The following is a 22652-nucleotide window of genomic DNA, read 5'->3' as shown; positions in this document are numbered from 1 at the left end:
CAGTGCCATTGACAGTGACCTTTTTCCGTCACCCTCCTTCCCATCCCAGGACCTTTGCACTTGCTGTTCTCTTGGGAAAGTTCTTCCTTCAAATACCTGCCTGGTTCTCTCTCTTCCTGTCCTTCAGTCAATCATAATCTTTTCAGTGGTGACTGCCTAGATTCTGTTTGCAATTTAAAAGTGTAAATTACTCCCTTCCCTGGAGCTTTCTGCACCCATCTGTTGTTCTGTTTCCCTCTGTTACACTCTCTACCGCTTCATAATCTATTTTACTTGTTATATGCCTCTCCCACCTACCAGGGTCTTGTGTGTTTCGTTCACTGCAATATTCCCGCTTGCTAACCACACAAACGGTGCTCAGCACATGTTGTTGCACTAATAAATAAGTTTAACTTATTCTATAGAAATAAACTATGAATAAATGAATTTTTAAAAAGAACTATTAGGAATTAAATGAGCAGATGCTACATTCAAGAGACTCAGCTTTTAAGCTCTATTCATGATCCAGATGACAGTCATGAAACAATCCATTTGAAAATATAAATTTGTTTTTCCAATTTATGTAAAAATATGTAAAAATTTGTACATATATCTATCTATAATAGCAATTGGTCTTTTTAAAAAATAGAATGACCGTACTGTTCTAAGCCACACAGATTTTTTTTCTCTTGAGACAAAACAATTTAAACAAATCTAGTAAGATATGTGAATGAGGATTATTTCAAAAAATGGTTAAAAGTTAGAAACAATCATTTAAAACATTCCAGAGATGCAAAAGCTTTTTATAGAAAAAGGGATACTTTCTCTAATATATAAAGAATTCCTAGAAATTAATTGAGAAAATGACAAATGACACATAGCTCAACTGTAAATTGGGTAAAAGTGATTAGCTGGTCACAGAAAAGGAAATACAAGAGATCCCGAAAAATATGAAAAGATGCTCAACCCATGCAAATTAAAACTATATTAAGAACTTTTTTGTCAGCTAACAGGCAAAACTGGAAAGTCTGACTATACCCCGTGGAGTGAAGAAGTTCTCATGCATTGCTCATAACAACCAAACGGTACTATCCCTTTGGACAACAGTTAGAACTGGACATGGAACAAGAGACTGATTTCAAATAAGAAAAGGAGTACGTCAAGGTTGTATATTGTCACCCTGCTTATTTAACTTATACGCAGAGTACATCATGAGAAATGCTGGGCTGGAAGAAGTGCAGCTGGAATCAAGATTGCTAGGAGAAATATCAATAACCTCAGATATGCAGATGACACCACCCTTATGGCAGAAAGTGAAGAAGAACTAAAGAGCCTCTTCATGAAGGTGAAAGAGGAGAGTGAAAAGTTGGCTTAAAGCTCAACATTCAGAAAACTAAGATCATGGCATCCGGTCCCATCACTTCATGGCAAACAGATGGGGAAACAGTGGAAACAGTGGCTGACTTTATTTTTGGGGGCTCCAAAATCACTGCAGACGGTGATTGCAGCCATGAAATTAAAAGACGCATACTACTTGGAAGGAAAGTTATGACCAACCTAGACAGCATATTAAATATCAGAGACATACTTTGTCAACGAAGGTCCATCTAGTCAAGGCTATGGTTTTTCCAGTGGTCATGTATGGATGTGAGAGTTGGACTATAAAGAAAGCTGAGTGCCAAAGAATTGATGCTTTTGAACTGTGGTGCTGGAGAAGTCTCTTGCAAGTCCCTTGGATTGCAAGGAGATCCAACCAGTCCATCTTAAAGGAGATCAGTCCTGAGTGTTCATTGGAAGGACTGATGTTGAAGCTGAAACTCCAATCCTTTGGTCACCTGATGCAAAGAGCTGACTCATTTGAAAAGACCCTGATGCTGGGAAAGATTGAGGGCAGGAGGAGAAGGGGACAACAGAGGATGAGATGACTGGATGGCATCACCAACTCAATGGATATTAGTTTGGATAAACTCCAGGTGTTGGTGATGGACAGGAAGGCCTGGCGTGCTGTGGTTCATGGGGTCGCAAAGAGTTGGACACAACTGAGTGACTGAACTGAACTTTGGACAACAATTTCACAGAAGTCTTCAAAATTGTAACTGTATACAGCTGACCCTTGAACAACAAAGGAGTAAGGGGCACCAACCCTCTGTGCAGTTGAAAATATGCCTATAATTTATAGGCTGCCTTTGATATCTGGGCTTCCCTGGTGGCTCAGAGGTTAAAGGGTCTGCCTGCAATGTGGGAGACCTGGGTTCGATCCCTGGGTCGGGAAGATCTCCTTGAGAAGGAAATGGCAAACCCACTCCAGTATTCTTGCCTGGAGAATCCCATGGACGGAGGAGCCTGGTGGGCTACAGTCCACGGGGTTGCAAAGAGTTGGACACGACTGAGAGACTTCACTTTCACTTTATTTGATATCTGTGTTGTACATCCCCAAGTCAACCAAACATACTGCAGAGTGTATTAATGGAAAAAATGCATGTATAATGGACCCATGCAGCTCAAACCCATGTTGGTCAATGGTCACTGTACACTTGTTAATTCTTGAACCCTACTTCTGGTCATTTATCCTTCAGAAAAACTTGCAAACATGCAGTGTGCGTATTTATGTGTATATATGTATGGGGTTGCAATAATTTACCACAGTGAAATGCTAGAAACAACCCAAACATCCACAAGTAGGGACAGGTTCGTGCCTGGTCAGTAGCTCAGTTGTGTCTGACTCTTTGTGACTCCATGGACTGTAGCTAGGATTCTCCGGGTAAGAATACTGGAGTGGGTTGCCATTTCCTACAACAGAGGCTCTTCCTGCCCCAGGAATCGAACCTGCATCTCCTGTGGCTCCTGAAGTGGCAGGGGAATTCTTCACCACTGAGCCACCTGGGAAGCCCAGGGACAGGTTAAATCCACACAGTGTAAAGCTATGTGGCTGCAGAAAGAGAGGGAAGCCAGACTGGCCTCCTCTATATGGTCACAGGACAGGACCTACAGAACGCATTCATGAGAAGAGCAAGACCCCAAATCGTGTTTAATATGGGAAATACAGAAACAGACATTCACAATTTCTTACATTTACATACATGAAAGAAATATGAGGGAAACTAATGACTAAGGTCCATCTAGTCAAGGCTATGGTTTTTCCTGTGGTCATGTATGGATGTGAGAGTTGGACGGTGAAGAAGGCTGAGCGCCAAAGAATTGATGCTTTTGAACTGTGGTGTTGGAGAAGACTCTTGAGGGTCCCTTGGACTGCAAGGAGATCCAACCAGTCCATCCTAAAGGAGATCAGTCCTGGGTGTTCTTTGGAAGGAATGATGCTGAAGCTGAAACTCCAGTACTTTGGCCACCTCATGCAAGGAGTTGACTCATTGGAAAAGACTCTGATGCTGGGAGGGATTGGGGGCAGGAGGAGAAGGACACGACAGAGGATGAGATGGCTGGATGGCATCACTGACTCGATGGATGTGAGTCTGAGTGAACTCCAGGAGTTGGTGATGGACAGGGAGGCCTGGCGTGCTGCGATTCATGGGGTTGTGAAGAGTTGGACACGACTGAGCGACTGAACTGAACTGAACTGAATGAAATGGGGGCTTATAGTGGGGGGCAATAGTTCTCAGGAAGGGGGTAGGTGGCAGAAAGGGGTGGGGAGGCCTTGTACGGTGTTCCTTTATAATACTGTTAGATACTGAGAGTTGCTTAAATTTATTATCTATTCAAAACCTGGGCAAAGGATGTCCAACCTAGTAATCACACTCCTTGGTACTTACCCAAAGGAGCTGAAAACGTATGTCCACATGAAAACCTAGGCAGGCTTAGCTTCCCCCATTATCAACATTCCCTATCAGAGTGGTACATCTGTTAGTAAGTGATTAACCTACATCATTATCACTCAAGTCATATTCAGGTTCACTCTTGATGTTGTACTTTCTTTGGATTCGAAAAACATATGTAAACGTGTATCCACCATTATAGAGTAGCTTCACTGCCCTAAAAATTATTTATGCTATACATACATGAGGGCAGGGAATATATGGGAAATCTCTGTCCTTTAAGGCCAATTTTGCTGTGAATCTGAAACAGCTCTAAAAGATAAAGTCTTTGAAATAACTAACTAGGAATAAATAAATAACAACAACAAAAGAATTATGTCAAGGCTCAGCTAGGAGTGAGCAGGGCCATGGGAAAGGAAGGTGGACAGAGGAGGGAAGAGAACAGAACCCATGGACATGTACACCGGAAACCCTGCACAGAATTGGATAACATTTTCAGCCAGCCCAGTCTCTGGATGCCCAAAGGGCCCATCAGTGTTTCTGGAATGATTTCATGCAGTTAGACTGAAATTGTTTTCACAGGTTAGACAGACCTATAAATATTATTTTTAATAGGGGAAAGTGAACTAAAGTAATCTGGAAAGTGTTTATCCTGTTATATCTTATACCTCTTGGTCCATTATGAAACACCGTAACAACTTTCTACCAATTTAAAAATCAGTGCCATTGAGGGGTTTTTAATTTTTCCTTTTAAAAAATAAACTTGATTTATAAGACGAAGAAGAAAGAGAACCTGTGCAGGGATGTTTATAGCATTTCTATTCATAAGTGCCAAAACCTGGAACAATCAAGATGTCCTCCAGTAGGTGAATGACTACATAAGCAGGGGTGCATCCAGATAATGGGATATTATTCAGTGCTAAAAAGAAATGAGCTATCAAGCCAGGAATAGATCTGGACGGACCTTAAAGGCATATTAGTAAATGAAGGCAGCTAATCTAAAAAGGCAACATCCTGTATGATTACAATTACATGACGTTCTGGAAAAGGCACCACTATGAAGATAGTAAAAAGATCAGGGGTTGCCAGGGGCGAGCGGAGAGGGGGGAGGGGTAAAGAAGCCGAACACAGAGGATTCTTAGGGCAGTGAAGCTACTCTGTATGATGCCACAGTGGTGGCCACAAGCCATTATAGAATTCGCAGGTGACTCAGTGGTAAACAGTCTGCCTGCCAATGCAGGAGACACAGGTTCGATCCCTGGATTGAGAAGAACCCCTGGAGGAGGAAATGGCAACCCACTCCAGTATTCTTGCCTGGAAAATTCCATGGACAGAGGAGCCTGGCGGGCTACAGTCCATGAGGTTTTCAAAGAGCTGGACACAACTCAGCACATACACGCACAGACCCATAGAGTGTACCACGCCAAGAACACACCCTAATGTAATCTGTGGACACTGAGGATAATGATGTGTCAGTGGAGGTTCATCAGACTGTAACAAATATACCAGCTGGTGGGGGACACTGATAAATGGGGGAGGCTGCACATGCGTCAGGGTGCAGGGTATACCAGAAGTCTCTGCCCCTTCTGCTCAGTTTAGCTATGAACCTAAATCTGCTCTAAAAAATTAAGTCTATTAAATAAAGCAAAACAAAGTATGTCTTCAAGGCTCAGACTTTCTTATTGTCCCTGAGACTTACTGAGGCACTCTTTGGGGGCAGAATGCGGAGGGGGCAAGTGGGGTGGGGCAGGTAGGCCCTAGGACTAGAATTTCTCCTCGGGGAATATGTAACCCCTTCCCCAGGACTCCCCTGATGGTCTCAGAAGACTCCCTTTGTCTCAGTCCATTATTTTGTCTCTCCTTGACTCCTCCCAAGGGAACTCAGGAAGCATTTATCACATCTACTCTCACCCACAAGCCCTAAGCATTGTGTGGAGTGTGTTTTTTGCTTGTCAGCATCCATACCTTATGCACATTTAACACATTATTATTCTGGATCCCCGTTACATTTTATTGTTTCCCCTCTTCTTAATTTTATTTATTTATTTTTGGCTGCCCTGGGTCTTCGATGCTGTGCCCCCAGGCTTTCTCTATTCGTGGAGCTCAGGCTTCTCATTGCAATGGCCTCTCTCGCTGCGGAGCCTGGGCTCTAGTGTGTGCAGGCTCAGCAGCTGTGGTGCAGGGGTTTAGCTGCCTGGAGGCCTGTGGGATCCTCTGGGACCAGGAGAATTCTCAACCACTGGACCACCAGGGAAATCCCCCATCACCTTTTATATATCTGTGGTTGCACTCATACATAAAATTAATAACTTAAACATAGATATATGTGTGTGTGTGTGTGTGTGTGTGTATCAGTTCAGTTCAGTTGCTCAGACGTGTCCGACTCTTTGCGACCCCATGAATCGCAGCACGCCAGGCCTCCCTGTCCATCATCATCTCCCGGAGTTCACTCAAACTCTTATCCATCGAGTCTGTGATGCCATCCAGCCATCTCATCCTGGGTCGTCGCCTTCTCCTCCTGCCCCCAATCTCTCCCAGCATCAGCATTCCAATGAGTCAACTCCTCGCATGAGGTGGCCAAAGTACTGGAGTTTCAGCTTTAGCATCATTCCCTCCAAGGAAATCCCAGGGCTGATCTCCTTCAGAATGGACTGGTTGGATCTCCTTGCAGTCCAAGGGACTCTCAAGAGTCTTCCCTTGGATACATATACCTCTCTCTCTCTCTCTCTCTCTCTCTCTCTCTCTCTCTCTATATATATATATATATATATATATCTCATCAGAGTCACATAAACAATGCTTATTTTAAACACTTAATATAATTCAGGGCAACAGACATTTATTGAACCAAAATATGTACTAGTCAGTGTCCTTAATCTCATGAAGTTCTCAAACTGTTAGTTCAGTTTGCATCAGATCATAGTACTTTTCCAGAATACATTTAATAAGTGTTTTTGTATGCTGTTGATGAAGATGAACCTATTCACACCAAAATAAACCACTTACTCCATGTTCTCCAGTCCAGACACTTGGCAGACCAAATGACTATCTTAATTGTTCCTTTCTGCATCTAACTTTATTCACTTCAACTCTTTTCATATTCTCTGTTTTATTTCCCTAGGACTTAAGGTTTTAGATATTAACACAAGGAAGCTAGTCTTCTTCAGGAGCCTACACTTGGAATATTTATAAAGAGCTCTGTTCTCACGTAAACTCCATAGAAGCAGTTAGAGAATGCTTCTTGCTCAGTTAAAGAAAGAGCAATTCACGTTCAATTGGTAACTTTCTATAGTCCTTCAGGACACAGAGGTTATTTAAAATATTCAGTAAAAGTACAAAGAATCCTTGGGGCAGCCAAAGAAGATAAAAGCATTCTCAGCATACTGTATACCTTCAGAAGAGAAATATTAAGAACAAAAATAGTTTCCCATCTCAGTCATTCTTTGGGATTGATAGTTATTTCCTGGTGGTCCCCCAGAAGAGAGGAAGGGGAGAAAAAGAATGTACTTGACTCCTGTACCAGTAATTATGCATGGCTCTTCCCCCTCATAAAGTAATAGCCCGTTAGGTCTTCCATACAATTCCTTTCAGTAATTTAATGGTAGGGCTTCCCCTGTGGCTCAGACGGTAAAGACTCTGCCTGCTACACAGAGATCCGAGTTTGATACCTGGGTTGGGAAGATACACCGCAGAAGGAAACGGTAATCCACACCAGTATTCTCTCCTGGAGAATTCCATGGATAGAGGCGTCTGGCGGGTTACAGTCCGTGAAAGAATTGCAAAGAGTCGGACACAACTGAGTGACTAACGTTAACTTTCTGCATTTTATAATTCATGTTTTTTAACCAAGAAAATAAAGACAAAAGTATACTTTACAATAATTCATCCCACATATTTTTATTAAGTTTCCAATTCTAAAGCTTTCATTCACCTATAAAAATTACATAGACCATTTTGAGATTCTTCTTCCAAGTGTCATTATTAAAACTAGAAATTTCTTGACTGCCACCTACTGGTACGAAAAAAGTGACAGCATTTTAAAAGTTTCACATTTTCTCTCAGATTTCCTGGCTCAGGGTGTAAATATTTTAACATTTTCAAGTGGAATGTTGGACATATAGAACATTTTCTATGTTTAAACTCAAATTAATTGACCATGTATTACTAGAGTTTTTTAACAAATAAATATGAGTTTTACTTTCTCCAATTTAATACTTTTTTAGTATTATTACTAGAAATCACACAGATGGATTTCAGCAGCTAGATTTAAGGTTTGTTTTTTACAGACATGGAAGCTAATCTAACTGATGATGAAATGAGAGGTCACTTCAAGATTAGCCAGTCAAATCAAACAAAAACCATACGGCGAAACACTGATGAGGGATGTCATTCAGTCTATTTTCACCAACAAATAAACCGTGAAGACGAAACAACTCCAATAAGAGGTAGAGTACACAGTGGCCAATGTAACCAGAATTTTCCAGGTAAAATAGCCTCAGGGAGCGCAGCTATACGTTCACCGTTCCCATGTCAGAGGCAGTCAGTTGTTCGTAATCAGTGAAACATACCTGGCTTAAAATGTGGTAGAGAGTGAACTCCGGGCCACGTGTCCTCATTCGGCGTTCCAAGAACCTAGTGGAGAGCAGGAAATCGTGGAGACAGACTTATTATTTCCAAAGCACTCAAGATTCTCCAGTGTAGAAAACAGTATGATGAAACTCTTGATTTTTTTTTTTTTCCATTATTGTGTGCCAGGGATTTTATTTCAGTAAAAACAGCTAAAGAGCCACCCGAGTCGAATGTCTGTGTTTTAACAAATGCAGCTAAATGCGGTCAGGCAAGTTAAATCTGCTGCGTTTTATCAACTCCAAACTTAAGAAGTAGGCCTAGGATGCAAAGGATGAGCTGTCATCTTCACAGAACTGAATATGTATGTGCCCCTCAGGACTCTTTTAAGAGCTTTTGTCCTTCACGGCAGTATCAGACATGTCATCATTTAACAGTTCTAAGAATTCTGTTACTTCTTCCCCCACATCCGCTCTCTGGGCAGCAGGATGTTTCAAGGAAACGTGACAGACGGCTTGGGATGCTTACATTCTCCACTGGCCCCGCTGTCTGTCATAGTTAACGGCTTTAGGCTTGTGAACACAGTTTCTTCATCCCCAAATACTGTTCTCCCTACACTATCATTTTCTTTCCACACTTTCAGTTTCTTTCTCCATGCTGCTGCTGCTGCTAAGTCGCTTCAGTCGGGTCCGACTGTGTGCGACCCCATGGACAGCAGCCCACTAGGCTCCTCTGTCTCTGGGATTCTCCAGGCAAGAACCCTGGAGTGGGTTGCCATTTCCTTCTCCAACGCATGAAAGTGAAAAGTGAAAGTGAAGTTGCTCAGTCGTGCCCGACTCTTAGCGACCCCATGGACTGCAGCCCACCAGGCTTCTCCATCCATGGGATTTTTCAGGCAAGAGTACTGGAGTGGGGTGCCATTGCCTTCTCCGTCCATGGTCAACTACAAATTGGCATTTGCCAAGCTTCCCTGGTGGCTCAGATGGTAAAGAATCTGCCTGCAATGCGGGAGACCAGGGTTCAATCCCTGGATTGGGAACATCCCCTGGAGGAGGGCATGGCAACCCACTCCAGTACTCCAGCCTGGAGAATCCCATGGAGGGAGGAGCCTGGAGAGCTATAGTCCATGGGGTCGGACAGAGTCAGACACCACTGAGCGACTAGGCACACAGCACAGCACAAGGGCACTGCCACTGGCTGAGCAAGAGCACCTGCCATCTGCCTCTCAGGAGACTGATCCCTGCACTGCGGCTGCTGACCTTCAATACCCCGAAGGAGTGCAGGGTGGAGTGAGGCACTCCGTGCTCCAGGGAATCTGCTGGGACAGGTCTTCAGATAGTTGGATATTTTCAGGAACTGAACTCATAATCCCAATCCTTACATCTCTTCATATATAGAAAAATCACTAAATCCCTTCATGGTGACGTCAGCTCCTGGTGACTGGCAGAAAACCTCTTGTACAGTAAGCACTGATTGCATTGAGCTCCCCCTTCAGCAGAACCTCATATTCTGACCTTCCCCCACTGCCTCCTTGGAGCGGTTTCTCAGAGCCATCAGAGGTGCTGCCTCCTGGGCCGGTGTCCTCATTGTGTCCCGAATAAAACTTAACTTGCAACTCTCAAGATGGGCATCCCTTTTAGTCGACCGTCTACTTTTCTATCCCTATGTCCACTTAATAAATATTCACAACATGAAAGTTGAGAATTACGTTTTATTTGGCGGAATTTTTAGGACTTCAAGCCCAGGAGACAGCATCTCAAGTGAGCCTGAGAAAACTGTTCCAAGGAGACAAGGCGTGCTGGGGGAAGAGTCAGGTTATGTAGAAGTTTTGCAACAAAGGTCAGGGAATCTGAACTTCAAAAAACAATTTTTTTTTTTTGCAAATTAAAGAAAACCAGATATCCCAAGTTAAGGAATTTAGTGCTTTGTTCTCTGGCTCAGACGGTAAAGTGTCTGCCTACAATGCAGGAGACCTGGGTTCGATCCCTGGGTCAGAAAGTTCCGCTGGAGAAGGAAATGGCAACCCACTCCAGTATTCTTGCCTGGAAAACCCTGTGGGTGGAGGAACCTGGTAGGCTACAGTCCACGGGGTCGTAAAGAGTCAGACAGGACTGAATAACTTTACTTCACTTCTGTATAGGAAGGTGCAAGAGTCTGGGCTCGCTGAAATCATTTCTTTCATATGTATCTCAGCTATCTGGGGCCAGAATCCTGTGTTTTTACAGCCCTGAATTTCCTCAGGGCTCCCTGTAGGGAGTGGCTGCAGTCAGATGGATGCTAGAAGGCAGGTATTCTTTCTGTCCTGAGTTCCCTCAGGGCTCACCAGCTCACCTTCCAAGGTGGCAGTAACTGCTGATGACTCTGACATCCCTGTTTACTGATATGGCAGGAAATATTCCATTTCTCAACCACAGTGTTTGATTTGGTCAGAGTCATTAAAAGGCAGTTCTGGTTTACCTGTAACTGGGCATACTCTTTTTGAATTTTGAGTTCCACCATCCATAGCTATTACACTCAGTGATCATGGTAGATTGCTGATGGAGAGCAGTGGAGCTGAAAGGTTTAGGATCTCAGATCATGGAGACAGAAGTGACCCCTTCGATCCCCTCCTTGCTAGCCATGGGGCCTCACAGAGCTTCAATTTCCTTCTTTGTAAACCAGGGTGATAATGAAGGAGGAAACAGACAGAAAGCAGGACTTGAAAGCAGGACTCCATCTTGGGCCGGACTGTGGACTTTGAGCTATATGCCCAGTATCTATGGAAACGACAACCAACTGGAAAACCAGGTCCCCAGAAGGAAAAGCCCAAGGGCTCCTACCTAGACTCTCAGTTGCCTAAAAGAATACCCTAATTATCTGTATAACTGAATAGAATCATACATTCTATTATGCTTATTGGGGTATGACCACAGGCCTACTGATAACTGTCCACTGTTAACCACCTAGGCTTAAGGCAAATGAATCACGGGTTAACTTTGATTATATCTTTCATTTTCCTTTCTTCAGACTAGTTTCAGGGAATTTGGGGAGGTGGGTTTGGGCATGTATACTTAAGGTATATAAGGTTTTCACAAAAACTGGTTGGGGTCCTTAGCTAAGAGGAGACTCTGCCTTGGGCCCGCCAGTGTAATAACCTGCACTCGACTATCTGCACTCCACTATCTGAGCGAGTTTGTGTCCCAGAATGCATGGCTACAACAATAACAGCAACTTCATCACCTGTGGCAGAACACTCCCTGGCATGCGGTAAGCACTACATAAGAATTAGGTACTATTCAAAGCACTCATAGAAAACGGGTCAGGTCAAGGAGGTCTGGGCAATGGGGCAGAAACCAGCCCACCCACTTTTCCCATAGGGATCTCCTGATCTGGGGAGATAGTGCCAAATGTGTAACTCAGAACTACGATAGGCCAATATGGACAATCAAATCAGTTAGGAAGGGGGAGATATAAAGGCAGAAGCTGGCAAAATTGGAGATGTGGCAGAATCCTGGGAGGAAATGATGCGTGCTCACTTCATCTCTGGGGATTAGCAGGTGCTGCCAGGAGGTAAGGAAACACAGAGTTCTGACTCTTCGTGCATTGACTTTCTCGGGGGTAAGGGCTATGATTGGCTTCCCTGGTGGCTCAGATGGTAAAGAATTCACCTTCAATGTGGGAAAGCTGGGTTCAATGCCCAGGTCGGTGAGATCCTCTGGAGGAGGGCATGGCAATTCACTCCAGCATTCTTGCCTGGAGAATCCCATGGACAGAGGAGCCTGGAGGGCTACAGTCCATGGGGTCTCAAAGGGTCAGACATGAATGAAGAGACTTAACATGCACGCACACAAAGGCTGTGATGGCAAAGGGGAGTTTCACTCACTGCTTCCTGCTCTGACAAATTAGGGTTAGACACAAGTATTCCATTCCTCTTGAAACACTGGGTTCAGGGGATCAGACAATACAATTCTTGCAAGCACTAATTAACACTAATATTCACAGGGAGTAGATCTGATAAACAGAGTGCCTGATGAACTATGGACAGAGGTTCGTGACACTGTATAGGAGACAGGGATCAAGACCATCTCCATGGAAAAGAAATGCAAAAAAGCAAAATGGCTGTCTGAGGAAGCCTTACAAATAGCTGTGAAAAGAAGAGAAGTGAAAAGCAAAGGAGAAAAGGAAAGATATAAGCATCTGAATGCAGAGTTCCAAAGAATAGCAAGAAGAGATAAGAAAGACTTCCTCAGCGATCAATGCAAAGAAATAGAGGAAAACAACAGAATGGGAAAGACTAGAGATCTCTTCAAGAAAATTAGAGATACCAAGGGAACATTTCATGCAAAGATGGGCTCAATAAAGGACAGAAATGGTATGGACCTAACAGAAGCAGAAAATATTCAGAAGAGGTGGCAAGAATACATAGAAGAACTGTACAAAAGAGATCTTCATGACCCAGATAATCATGATGGTGTGATCACTCACTTAGAGCCAGACATCCTGGAATGTGAAGTCAAGTGGGCCTTAGGAAGATCACTACGAACAAAGCTAGTGGAGGTGATGGAATTCCAGTGGAGCTATTTCAAACACTGAAAGATGATGCTGTGAAAGTGCTGCACTCAATGGTCAGCAAATTTGGAAAACTCAGCAGTGGCCACAGGACTGGAAGAGGTCAGTTTTCATTCCAATCCCAAAGAAAGGCAATGCCAAAGAATGCTCAAACTACCACACAATTGCACTCATCTCACACACTAGTAAAGGAATGCTCAAAATTCTCCAAGCCAGGCTTTAGCAATACATGAACCATGAACTTCCTGATGTCCAAGCTGGTTTTAGAAAACGCAGAGTGCCGGGAGCCAGCATGGGGAATCCCGCCCATGGGAAAGGTCATGAGGAAGAGGCCTGACAGAGCAAAGGTGAGATCAGGCCTCAGGGGTCCCCCTGGACTTTCTCGGGCATCTACCCCCAAACCAGAGTCTGTCTGCCTTACTGCATTATGCCTTTCACCAACTTTTCTGACATTAACAGGGGGCTATCCCCCACTAGCTTTTTCTGGAAAAAGTTAATTTAGAGCTTTTAGATAATAAGTCTCCTGGGCATAATAAGAGTGTTTCAATCCAAAAACCCCTCTGATGGCTTTCTAGCCTGCCTGACAGGTTTATCCGGACTCTTACAGCTATGCATGTGATTGTTTACAGCCTCCTGACCCAGAGAGGCACAGGAAGCTTAACAAATTCTAGGAATGTAGGGCCTTCCGAGGAGTTAAAATCATTAGAATAGAACTGATTAAGGGTTTCATTGTTGAGCCAATACTTGCTGCCAAGTTTTCATGTCTTTTTTATTTGCTGATATAGTTGGTATGTAGAACAAACAGGTAGTAACCGTGGCATTAGCAACATTAGATCATTGAGTTAAGTACTTTCTTTGTTATAACCCACTGCACCTTTGTTCTACAGGAATGTAACTTTATTTAGTACTTTGAGGGTGATACAGATTAAAGAAAAAACACTTCAAGGGAAAATGAGTTTTCTGGTTGATAGACATTTATCTAGGCAAAGAGCCATAAAAATGTTAAGAGGCCTCTTGGCCAGAAGGTGATGTAAAACCACCTAAGACCTTTGAATGCATGCATAAAGAGTGCTTGGTCTCGATAAGGGTCAGGTCTGCTGACCTTGCATGACTTTGTATTATACATTGATCTCCAGGTATAAGATCTTTCCTGAAAAATAAAGAGATGGACCAGTTCCTAGAAAGACTGGTTTCCCCCATGTTGTTCTTTTCTTATTCTCCCTTTTCAGGCTGAATTTCCATCTGGAGCATAGACACTCGCCGCCGTGTCTACTTATTTGCCTGGGCTTCTAAGACCCACGCGAGAGGGAGCCCAAGGTGGGGCACCCTCCGCTATTCAAGTGGGCGCCTGCGGCCTATGTAGACGGTGCAAGTCCCTTGTCTCAGGGCTTTATTAGCTTTCTATGTAAACCAAGGAATCACAGCCTCTTTTTCTCTCCTCTCTCTCACTACACTATTCTTCCCTAATCTCTCTTTATATCTCTAACTGAATAATTCTTTCCTAATTGCCGACTCCGTCCCCGCTTTGAATTACCCTGGATCCACCAGGGCTGGACCCCGGCAGCAGAGGAACCAGAGATCAAATTGCCAACATCCGCTGGATCATGGAAAAAGCAAGAGTGTTCCAGAAAAACATCTATTTCTGCTTTATTGACTATGCCAAAGCCTTTGACTCTGTGGATCACAATAAACTGTGAAAAATTCTGAAAGAGATGGGAATACCAGACCACTTCACCTGCCTCTTGACAAATCTCTATGCAGGTCAGGAAACAACAGTTAGAACTGGACATGGAACAACAGATTGGTTCCAAATAGGAAAAGGAGTACATAAAGGCTGTATGTTGCCACCCTGCTTATTTAACTTATATGCAGAGTACATCATGAGAAACACTGGGCTGGATGAAGCAAAAGCTAGAATCAAGCCTGCTGGGAGAAATGTCAATAACCTCAGATATGCAGATGATACCACCCTTATGGCAGAAAGTGAAGAAGAACTAAAGAGCCTCTTCATGAAGGTGAAAGAGGAGAGTGAAAAAGTTGGCTTAAAGCTCAACATTCAGAAAATGAAGATCATGGCATCTGGTCCCATCACTTCACGGCAAATACATGGGAAACAGTGGAAACAGTGGCTGACTTTATTTTTGGGGGCTCCAAAATCACTGCAGACGGTGACTGCAGCCATGAAATTAAAAGACACTTACTCCTTGGAAGTAAAGTTATGACCAACCTAGACAGCACATTAAAAAGCGGAGATATTACTTTGCCAACAAAGGTCCATCTAGTCAAGGCTATGGTTTTTCCTGTGGTCTTGTATGGAAGTGAGAGTTGCAACATGAAGAAGGCTGAGTGCCGAAGAATTGATGCTTTTGAACTGTGGTGTTGGAGAAGACTCCTGAGAGTCCCTTGGACTGCAAGGAGATCCAACCAGTCCATCCTAAAGGAGATCAATCCTGGGTGTTCATTGGAAGGACTGATGCTGAAGCTGAAGCTCCAATACTTTTGCCACCTGATGCGAAGAGCTGACTCATTGGAAAAGACCCTGATTCTGGGAAAGAGTGAGGGCAGGAGGAGAAGGGGATGACAGAGGATAAGATGGTTGGATGGCATCACTGACTCAATGAACATGACTTTGAGCGAACTCCAGAGACAGCAAAGGACAGGGAAGCCTGCAGCACATGGGTTGCAAAGAGTTGGACACGACTTAGGGACTGAACGACAATAACAACAAAGTCTTATGAACAATGGCTAGTACCGCCAGAATGTGAACTTTGTTCTCTCACTCCTAATAAAGGTATAATTGATACCCGACTGAACCTGCTTCTACAATGTTTATGTTAACAAACTTTTTTCACCGGCACTATCCTCATCCATAACCAGTGTTCGGTTTCACAGTGATAATACCATGGTCATCTCACAGAAATCACCTGCAAAGAACAAATACATTAGACTTTCTTTTTCAGTCATTAGAACATTGACTGGTGAGATTTCATGTCACAAAAAAATATTCTCCTGTCTACAACTACTAGGCCATTTGCACAGGAAATGGAAAGTGGGCAAAGGAAAAGAAGAATTGGGAGTCAACGTTGCTTCTGCAGGAAACACCGCCCATGACAAAGCACTGAAGATACAATATTCTCAGGCATCAATCATAAAGGCAAGACTGACCAGTTCAAAGGTGTCAGACCACATATAAGGACTGCTGAAAACCCTTCGATGGCTCAAGCTCTACATCAGCAACCAGTATACTACAGTGAAACTTGTGCCATTGTTGTTGTTCAACTACTAAGTTGTGTCCAACAGTTTGTGGACCCACGGACTGCAGCATACTGGGCTCCTCTGTCCTTCACTCTCTCTTGGATAAGTGAGAGTTTGCTCAGATTCATGTCCATTGAGTCAGTGATGCTATCCAACCATCTCATTCTCTGTGGCCCTCCTTTCCTTTTGCCTTCAATCTTTCCCAGCATCAGGGTCTTTTCCAGTGAATCAGCTCTTTGCATCAGATGGCCAAAGTATTGGAGCTTCAGTATTAGTGCTTCCAATGAATATTCTGGGTTGATTTCCTTTAGGATGGACTGGTTTGTTCTCCTTGCTGTCCACGGGACTCTCAAGAGTCTTCTCCAACACCACAGTTCAAAAGCATCAATTCTTCAGCTCTCAGCCTTCTTTAGGGTCCAGCTCTCACATTTGCACTGAAGGAAAAGGTAAAATTTTACCTCCTTCTCCTTCTGCCTCTGTAACTCAGCTTGTTCCTTGCGAAGTCTAGACGATGTAGGTCTCAGCAAGTGGGGACTCACAACAATAGGAACTGGAGCCTATCTCACCCACCCTTGTCCTGCTCTTTGCAATCGCCCTAGCCCCTGCAAACCCTCAAACCCGCTTAATCATGCCTGTCAGTGTATAAAAGTTCTGTAACCCCTCTGTTCAGGGCTCAGAGCTTATAGTGTTAACTCGTAATAAACCTGAGTTCTCCAACTCTCCTAGTGTGGTGCTTGGTTTCTCCAGTACTGGTTTCTGCCAACATTTTTGGAGGCGCCAGTGAGATTCCAGCAACGCCTGCCCCTTGAGCTGCGCAGACTGGTGGCTTGGCTGGACCGGATTGGAGGAGCCGGGAGACAAACGAGGAGGCAAGCCACCTGATGGTATTTGGGTTCTCTTTCAGACCAGCATTCGGACTCTCTGGATGGCTAAGAGGTGACTGGACTCATTGAGGGATGGACCAACTCACCGGGAATGGCCACAGGATCAGGTAAGGCCCTGGGGCCAGTCCCTAGTCAGGAGGTCCTACCCTGATGGGAAGAAGAGGAGACGGATCACTTCCTTGGAGCTCCTAGGAAGTGAGCATCAGATAGGGAGAGCTGGGGCCTCGGGAAAAGGGAGGTATCGTGATGACCTCGGAGTGGCTGTGTATGCATGACTGCGGACTGAAGGAAGTGAAAGTGAGCTCCACAGTCCTCGGGCTACAGAGCCTGAGAGGGTCTAAAACCTGAGGTCCCGTGACGAGCTCATAAGGCCGAAAGGCAGTACCAGCCTCTGGGGGATTTGATTCCTCCCTGTGAGGCTGGTCTGGGTCGGGGATTTATACTGACCTGCCAGTGCTAAGAGGTGTCTTAACTCTCCCTTGGGGGAGTGGCCAGGCAGACGAAAAATGAACGTGAATGAGTATGCGGCCTGATCCGCTTGCGCTTCAGGCTCCATTGTGTGGCTTCAGGGCCTTCGTAGCTACGGAGTCCGAGTGGGCCCTAGCTTGCAGCTCTGTGGTGATCTCACATGGCTCAAGGCTGTGTCTGCCTCTGGGGGACCCAGTCCCTCCCTGAGAGACAGATCCGGATCAGAGGTTGACACTGATTCGCCAATGCTAAGAAGGACCTAAGTTCCCCCTGGGGACGCAGCCAAGTGAGCACCTGAATGGTCTCCTCCTTTGAGGGGGTACCCACCCTTGTCTGTCTTTGCACAACTGACTCAGGGTGGGAAACACAGGGAGGGAGGAATTATTGGTTACCAGTTATTCTACTGTCCACTGACTCCCTGAGCTGAGATTAGGTTTTCCTGAAAATCTAAGAGATTAGGTTTTCCTGAAAACCCTGCCAGGTAGATTACATTTGTTAACATGGGAGGTTCCTCTAAGCCAACAGTTTTAGATTGCATGATAAAGAACTTTAAGAAGGGCTTTGCAGGAGATTACTGGAGTCAAAAAGCAGAAATAGATGTTTTTCTGGAACTCTCTTGCTTTCTCGATGATCCAGTGGATGTTGGCAATTTGATCTCTGGTTCCTTTGCCTTTTCTAAAACCAGCTTGAACATCTGGAAGTTCACGGTTCACGTATTGCTGAAGCCTGGCTTGGAGAATTTTGAGCATTACTTTACTAGCATGTGAGATGAGTGCAATTGTGCGGTAGTTTGCACACTCTTTGGCATTGCCTTTCTTTGGGATTGGAATGAAAACTGACCTTTTCCAGTCCTGTGGCCACTGCTGAGTTTTCCAAATTTGCTGGCATATTGAGTACAGCACTTTCACAGCATCATCTTTCAGGGTTTGAAATCCCTCAACTGAAATTCCATCACGTCCACTAGCTTTGTTCGTAGTGATCTTCCTAAGGCCCACTTGGCTTCACATTCCAGGATGTCTGGCTCTAGGTGAGTAATCACACCATCATGATTATCTTGGTTGTGAAGATCTTATTTGTACAGTTCTTCTGTGTATTCTTGCCACCTCTTCTTAATATCTTCTGCTTCTGTTAGGTCCATACCATTTCTGTCCTTTATTGAGCCCATCTTTGCATGAAATGTTCCCTTGGTATCTCTAATTTTCTGGAAGAGATCCCTAGTCTTTCCCATTCTGTTGTTTTCCTCTATTTCTTTGCACTGATTGCTGAGGAAGTCTTTCTTATCTCTTCTTGCTATTCTTTGGAACTCTGCATTCAGATGCTTATATCTTTCCTTTTCTCCTTTGCTTTTCGCTTCTCTTCTTTTCACAGCTATTTGTAAGGCCTCCCCAGACAGCCATTTTGCTTTTTTGCATTTCTTTTCCATGGAGATGGTCTTGATCCCTGTCTCCTGTACAATGTTACGAACCTCCATCCATAGTTCATCAGGCACTCTATCTATCAGATCTAGTCTCCTAAATCTATTTCTCACTTCCACTGTAGAATCATAAGGGATTTGATTTAGGTCATACCCGAATGGTCTAGTGGTTTTCCCTACTATTTTCAATTTAAGTCTGAATTCGGTAATAAGGGGCTCATGATCTGAAGAACAGTCAGCTCCTGGTCTTGTTTTTGTTGACTGCATAGAGCTTCTCCATCTTTGGCTGCAAAGAATATAATCAATCTGATTTCGGTGTTGACCATCTGGTGATGTCCATGTGTAGAGTCTTCTCTTGTGTTGTTGGAAGAGGATGTTTGCTATGACCAGTGCGTTCTCTTGGCAAAACTCTATTAGCCTTTGCCCTGCTTCATTCCATATTCCAAGGCCAAATTTCCGTTACTCCAGGTATTTCTTGACTTCCTACTTTTGCATTCCAGTCCCCTATAATGAAAAGGACATCTTTTTTGGGTGTTAGTTCTAAAAGGTCTTGTAGGTCTTCGTAGAACTGTTCAACTTCAGCTTCTTCAGCGTTACTGGCTGGAGCACAGACTTGGATTACTTGCCAACATCAACTGGATCATGGAAAAAGCAAGAGAGTTCCAGAAAAATATCTATCTGTTTTATTGACTCTGCCAAAGCCTTTGACTGTGTGGATCACAATCAACTGTGGAAAATTCTGAAAGAGATGGGAATACCAGACCACCTGACCTGCCTCTTGAGAAACCTATATGCAGGTCAGGAAGCAACGGCTAGAACTGGACATGGAACAACAGACTGGTTCCAAATGGGAAAAGGAGTACGACAAGGCTGTATATTGTCAACCTGCTTATTTAACTTCTATGCAGAGTACATCATGAGAAATGCTGGACTGGAAGAAGCACAAGCTGGAATCAAGATTGCCGGGAGAAACATCAATAACCTGAGATATGCAGATGACATCACCCTTATGGCAGAAAGTGAAGAGGAACTAAAAAGAATCTTGATGAAAGTGAAAGAGGAGAGTGAGAAAACTGGCTTAAAGCTTAACATTCAGAAAACGAAGATCATGGTATCTGGTCCCATCACTTCATGGGAAATAGATGGGGAAAGAGTGGAAACAGTGTCAGAGTTTATATTTTTGGGCTCCAAAATCACTGCAGATGGTGACTGCAGCCATGAAATTAAAAGACGCTTACTCTTTGGAAGGAAAATTATGACCAACCTAGATAGCATATTCAAAAGCAGAGACATTACTTTGCCAACAAAGGTCTGTCTAGTCAAGGCTATGGTTTTTCAGTGGTCATGTATGGATGTGAGAGTTGGACTGTGAAGAAGGCTGAGTGCTGAAGAATTGATGCTTTTGAACTGTGGTGTTGGAGAAGACTCTTGAGAGTCCCTTGGACTGCAAGGAGATCCAACCAGTCCATTCTGAAGGAGATCAGCCCTGGGTGTTCTTTGGAAGGAATGATGCTGAAGCTGAAACTCCAGTACTTTGGCCACCTCATGCAAAGAGTTGACTTTGGAAAAGACTCTGATGCTGGGAGGGATTGGGGGCAGAGGAGAAAGGGACGACAGAGGATGAGATGGCTGGATGGCATCACTGACTCTACGGACGTGAGTCTGAGTGAACTCCGGGAGTTGGTGATGGACAGGGAGGTCTGGCGTGCTCCAATTCATGGAGTCGCAAAGAGTCAGACATGACTGAGCAACTGAACTGAACTGAAATGGAATCAAGATGGCCTCCAGGAAGCTTTATAACTTAATGTGAGCTCCACTGGCCAGCCATTGACGGTGGATGGCCACCAGAGGGCAGTCTCGACCTGCCCGCTGTCCCAGCAGTGCACTAGGGAGTCACTGGGAGTCCAGGACTTCCAGATCAGCTTCCATACAAAGACTCCTGGCTTCTAGTAGCACAGAACCTGCCCCTATGGGCAAGAGTTTGCACTAACAGACAGGGACAGAGTAGGGTATTTGTGACCCAACCACTCAGAAAATAGAAAGAAGGAAAAAACCCTACATTACAGGGAGATCCCATAGAAGACCCACTGCTGCCCCCGCCTTATGTTCCCCTGACTCTACAAGCCCTGGCACAGCCAGCACCGGACCCACTGCCAGACAGCCCACCTCCCCCCGTGTCCCCTGCACCACGTCCTGAGCAAGACTCCAGCCCCAAGGCAGTAGGGATGCAGCTCCGCTCAGCCCAACCATCTAACCAGCTGGCCGCGACCCGTCAGATGCCGCTGCAAGAAACTCAAGGTCCTCAGCAAGTGAACGAGGCTGGCTCAGTCCAGCCGGCCGCTCTCTCCTCTATCACCAGCCCTTCAGCACTACTGATCTCCTAAACCGGAAACACCATCACCCAGCATACTCTGATAAACCACAGACCACGACTGACCTCCTAGAGTCCATTTTCCAAACCCATCAGCCCACGTGGGACGCCTGTCACCAGCTCTTTATGCCTCTCTTCACCACTGGGGAAAGGCGATGCATCTCGACAGAAGCTGAAAAATGGCTCGGAGGTCAAGCCACCACCACAGTGGCCTTAGATGTGGAAGGATGGGCATGAGCGGTGATGCCGGAGACAAGACCTCGCTGGGACCTCCACACCAGAGAGGGACAAGAAACCTGGGGTCAACACCATGATGCCCTTCTACAGGCACTTCAAGCGGGGGCCAGAAAGCCCACCAATATGTCCAAACTGACAACAATAATCCAAAAAGCGGATGAGACCCCCGCTGATTCCTATGAAAGACTGTGTGAAGCATTCAGACATACACCCCATCTGACCCTCAGACAACCGAGAATCAACGGATGATGAAGGCTGCCTTTGTGGCTCAATTCTGTGCAGACATCCAATGAGAGCTCCAAAAGCTGGGAGGCTTCCGTGGGACGAATGCCACACAGCTCCTGGAGGCAGCAGATAAAGTCTCTGTGGACTGAGACCGTGAACCCCAACGAGAAGCAGATAAAAAATGAAACAAAAGTGGCCCTGCTAGCAGCAGCACTGAGGAGCTCAGGTCCAGCAGAACAGACCGTTCCCTCGTGGAAAGGGGAAGCTAAGCAGAGACCACCAGTACGCTACGACCAGTGCGCACATTGCAAAGAGACTGGACACTGGAGAGATAAGCACCCCCCCCGCAGAGGGTCAGAGAAGTTCAGTCCATCCAACAATGAAAGGTACCAGCCTGAGCCGGCTGTCCAAAACCTGATCGGCCAGAGCACAATCAGCCTAGGGGAGACCAGGCTCCCTGATCGTGGGACCCCGGGAGCCCACGGTCATGATGAAAGTAGGGGGCCAATCGATGGCTTTTATGGTGGACACCGGAGCTGAACACTCCGTGGCAACCACACCTGTGGCTCCCCTCACAGGCTGAACAGCAGCTGTTGTTGGGGCCACAGGGGACACGGCAGCCCGCCCGTGTTGCAAGACCCACTTGTGTCAGCTAGGGGGCCATCTGGGGACTCGTGAATTTCTGTCCTTACCGGAATGCCCCATTTCCCTGCTGGGTAGAGGCTTACGGACAAAGCTGGGGGTGCAAACTACCTTTGCCCCCCAGAACGCCCGCGAGCCTCACCCTGGGGAGCCAATCGGCTCTGATGATGGCCGTGGCTATGCCCAGGGGAGATGAATGGTGTCTCTATTCCTCGGGGAGGGAACAAGTAAAACCCCCAGCCTGCCAAAAGAATTCCCTGATGTTGGGGCAGAGAAGGGGCCTCCAGGTTTGG

The 22652-nt window shown here is 45.2% G+C and overlaps 1 protein-coding gene across 1 annotated transcript in view; it reads right to left on the bottom strand.

Annotated features, from left to right (window-relative positions):
- The window catches only part of CDK14 (cyclin dependent kinase 14), a 664071-nt gene that overhangs the window by 170424 nt on the left and 470995 nt on the right, over positions 1-22652 (bottom strand). The window contains exon 11 of the mRNA XM_052638676.1: positions 8318-8381. Within this exon, the coding sequence (XP_052494636.1) occupies positions 8318-8381 (64 nt within the window). The remainder of the gene's footprint in view (positions 1-8317; positions 8382-22652) is intronic.

Source organism: Budorcas taxicolor, chromosome 4, assembly GCF_023091745.1.
Source record: "Budorcas taxicolor isolate Tak-1 chromosome 4, Takin1.1, whole genome shotgun sequence".
In the NCBI taxonomy this organism is placed as follows: domain Eukaryota; kingdom Metazoa; phylum Chordata; class Mammalia; order Artiodactyla; family Bovidae; genus Budorcas; species Budorcas taxicolor.
This window is presented reverse-complemented; position numbering and strand designations above follow the sequence as displayed.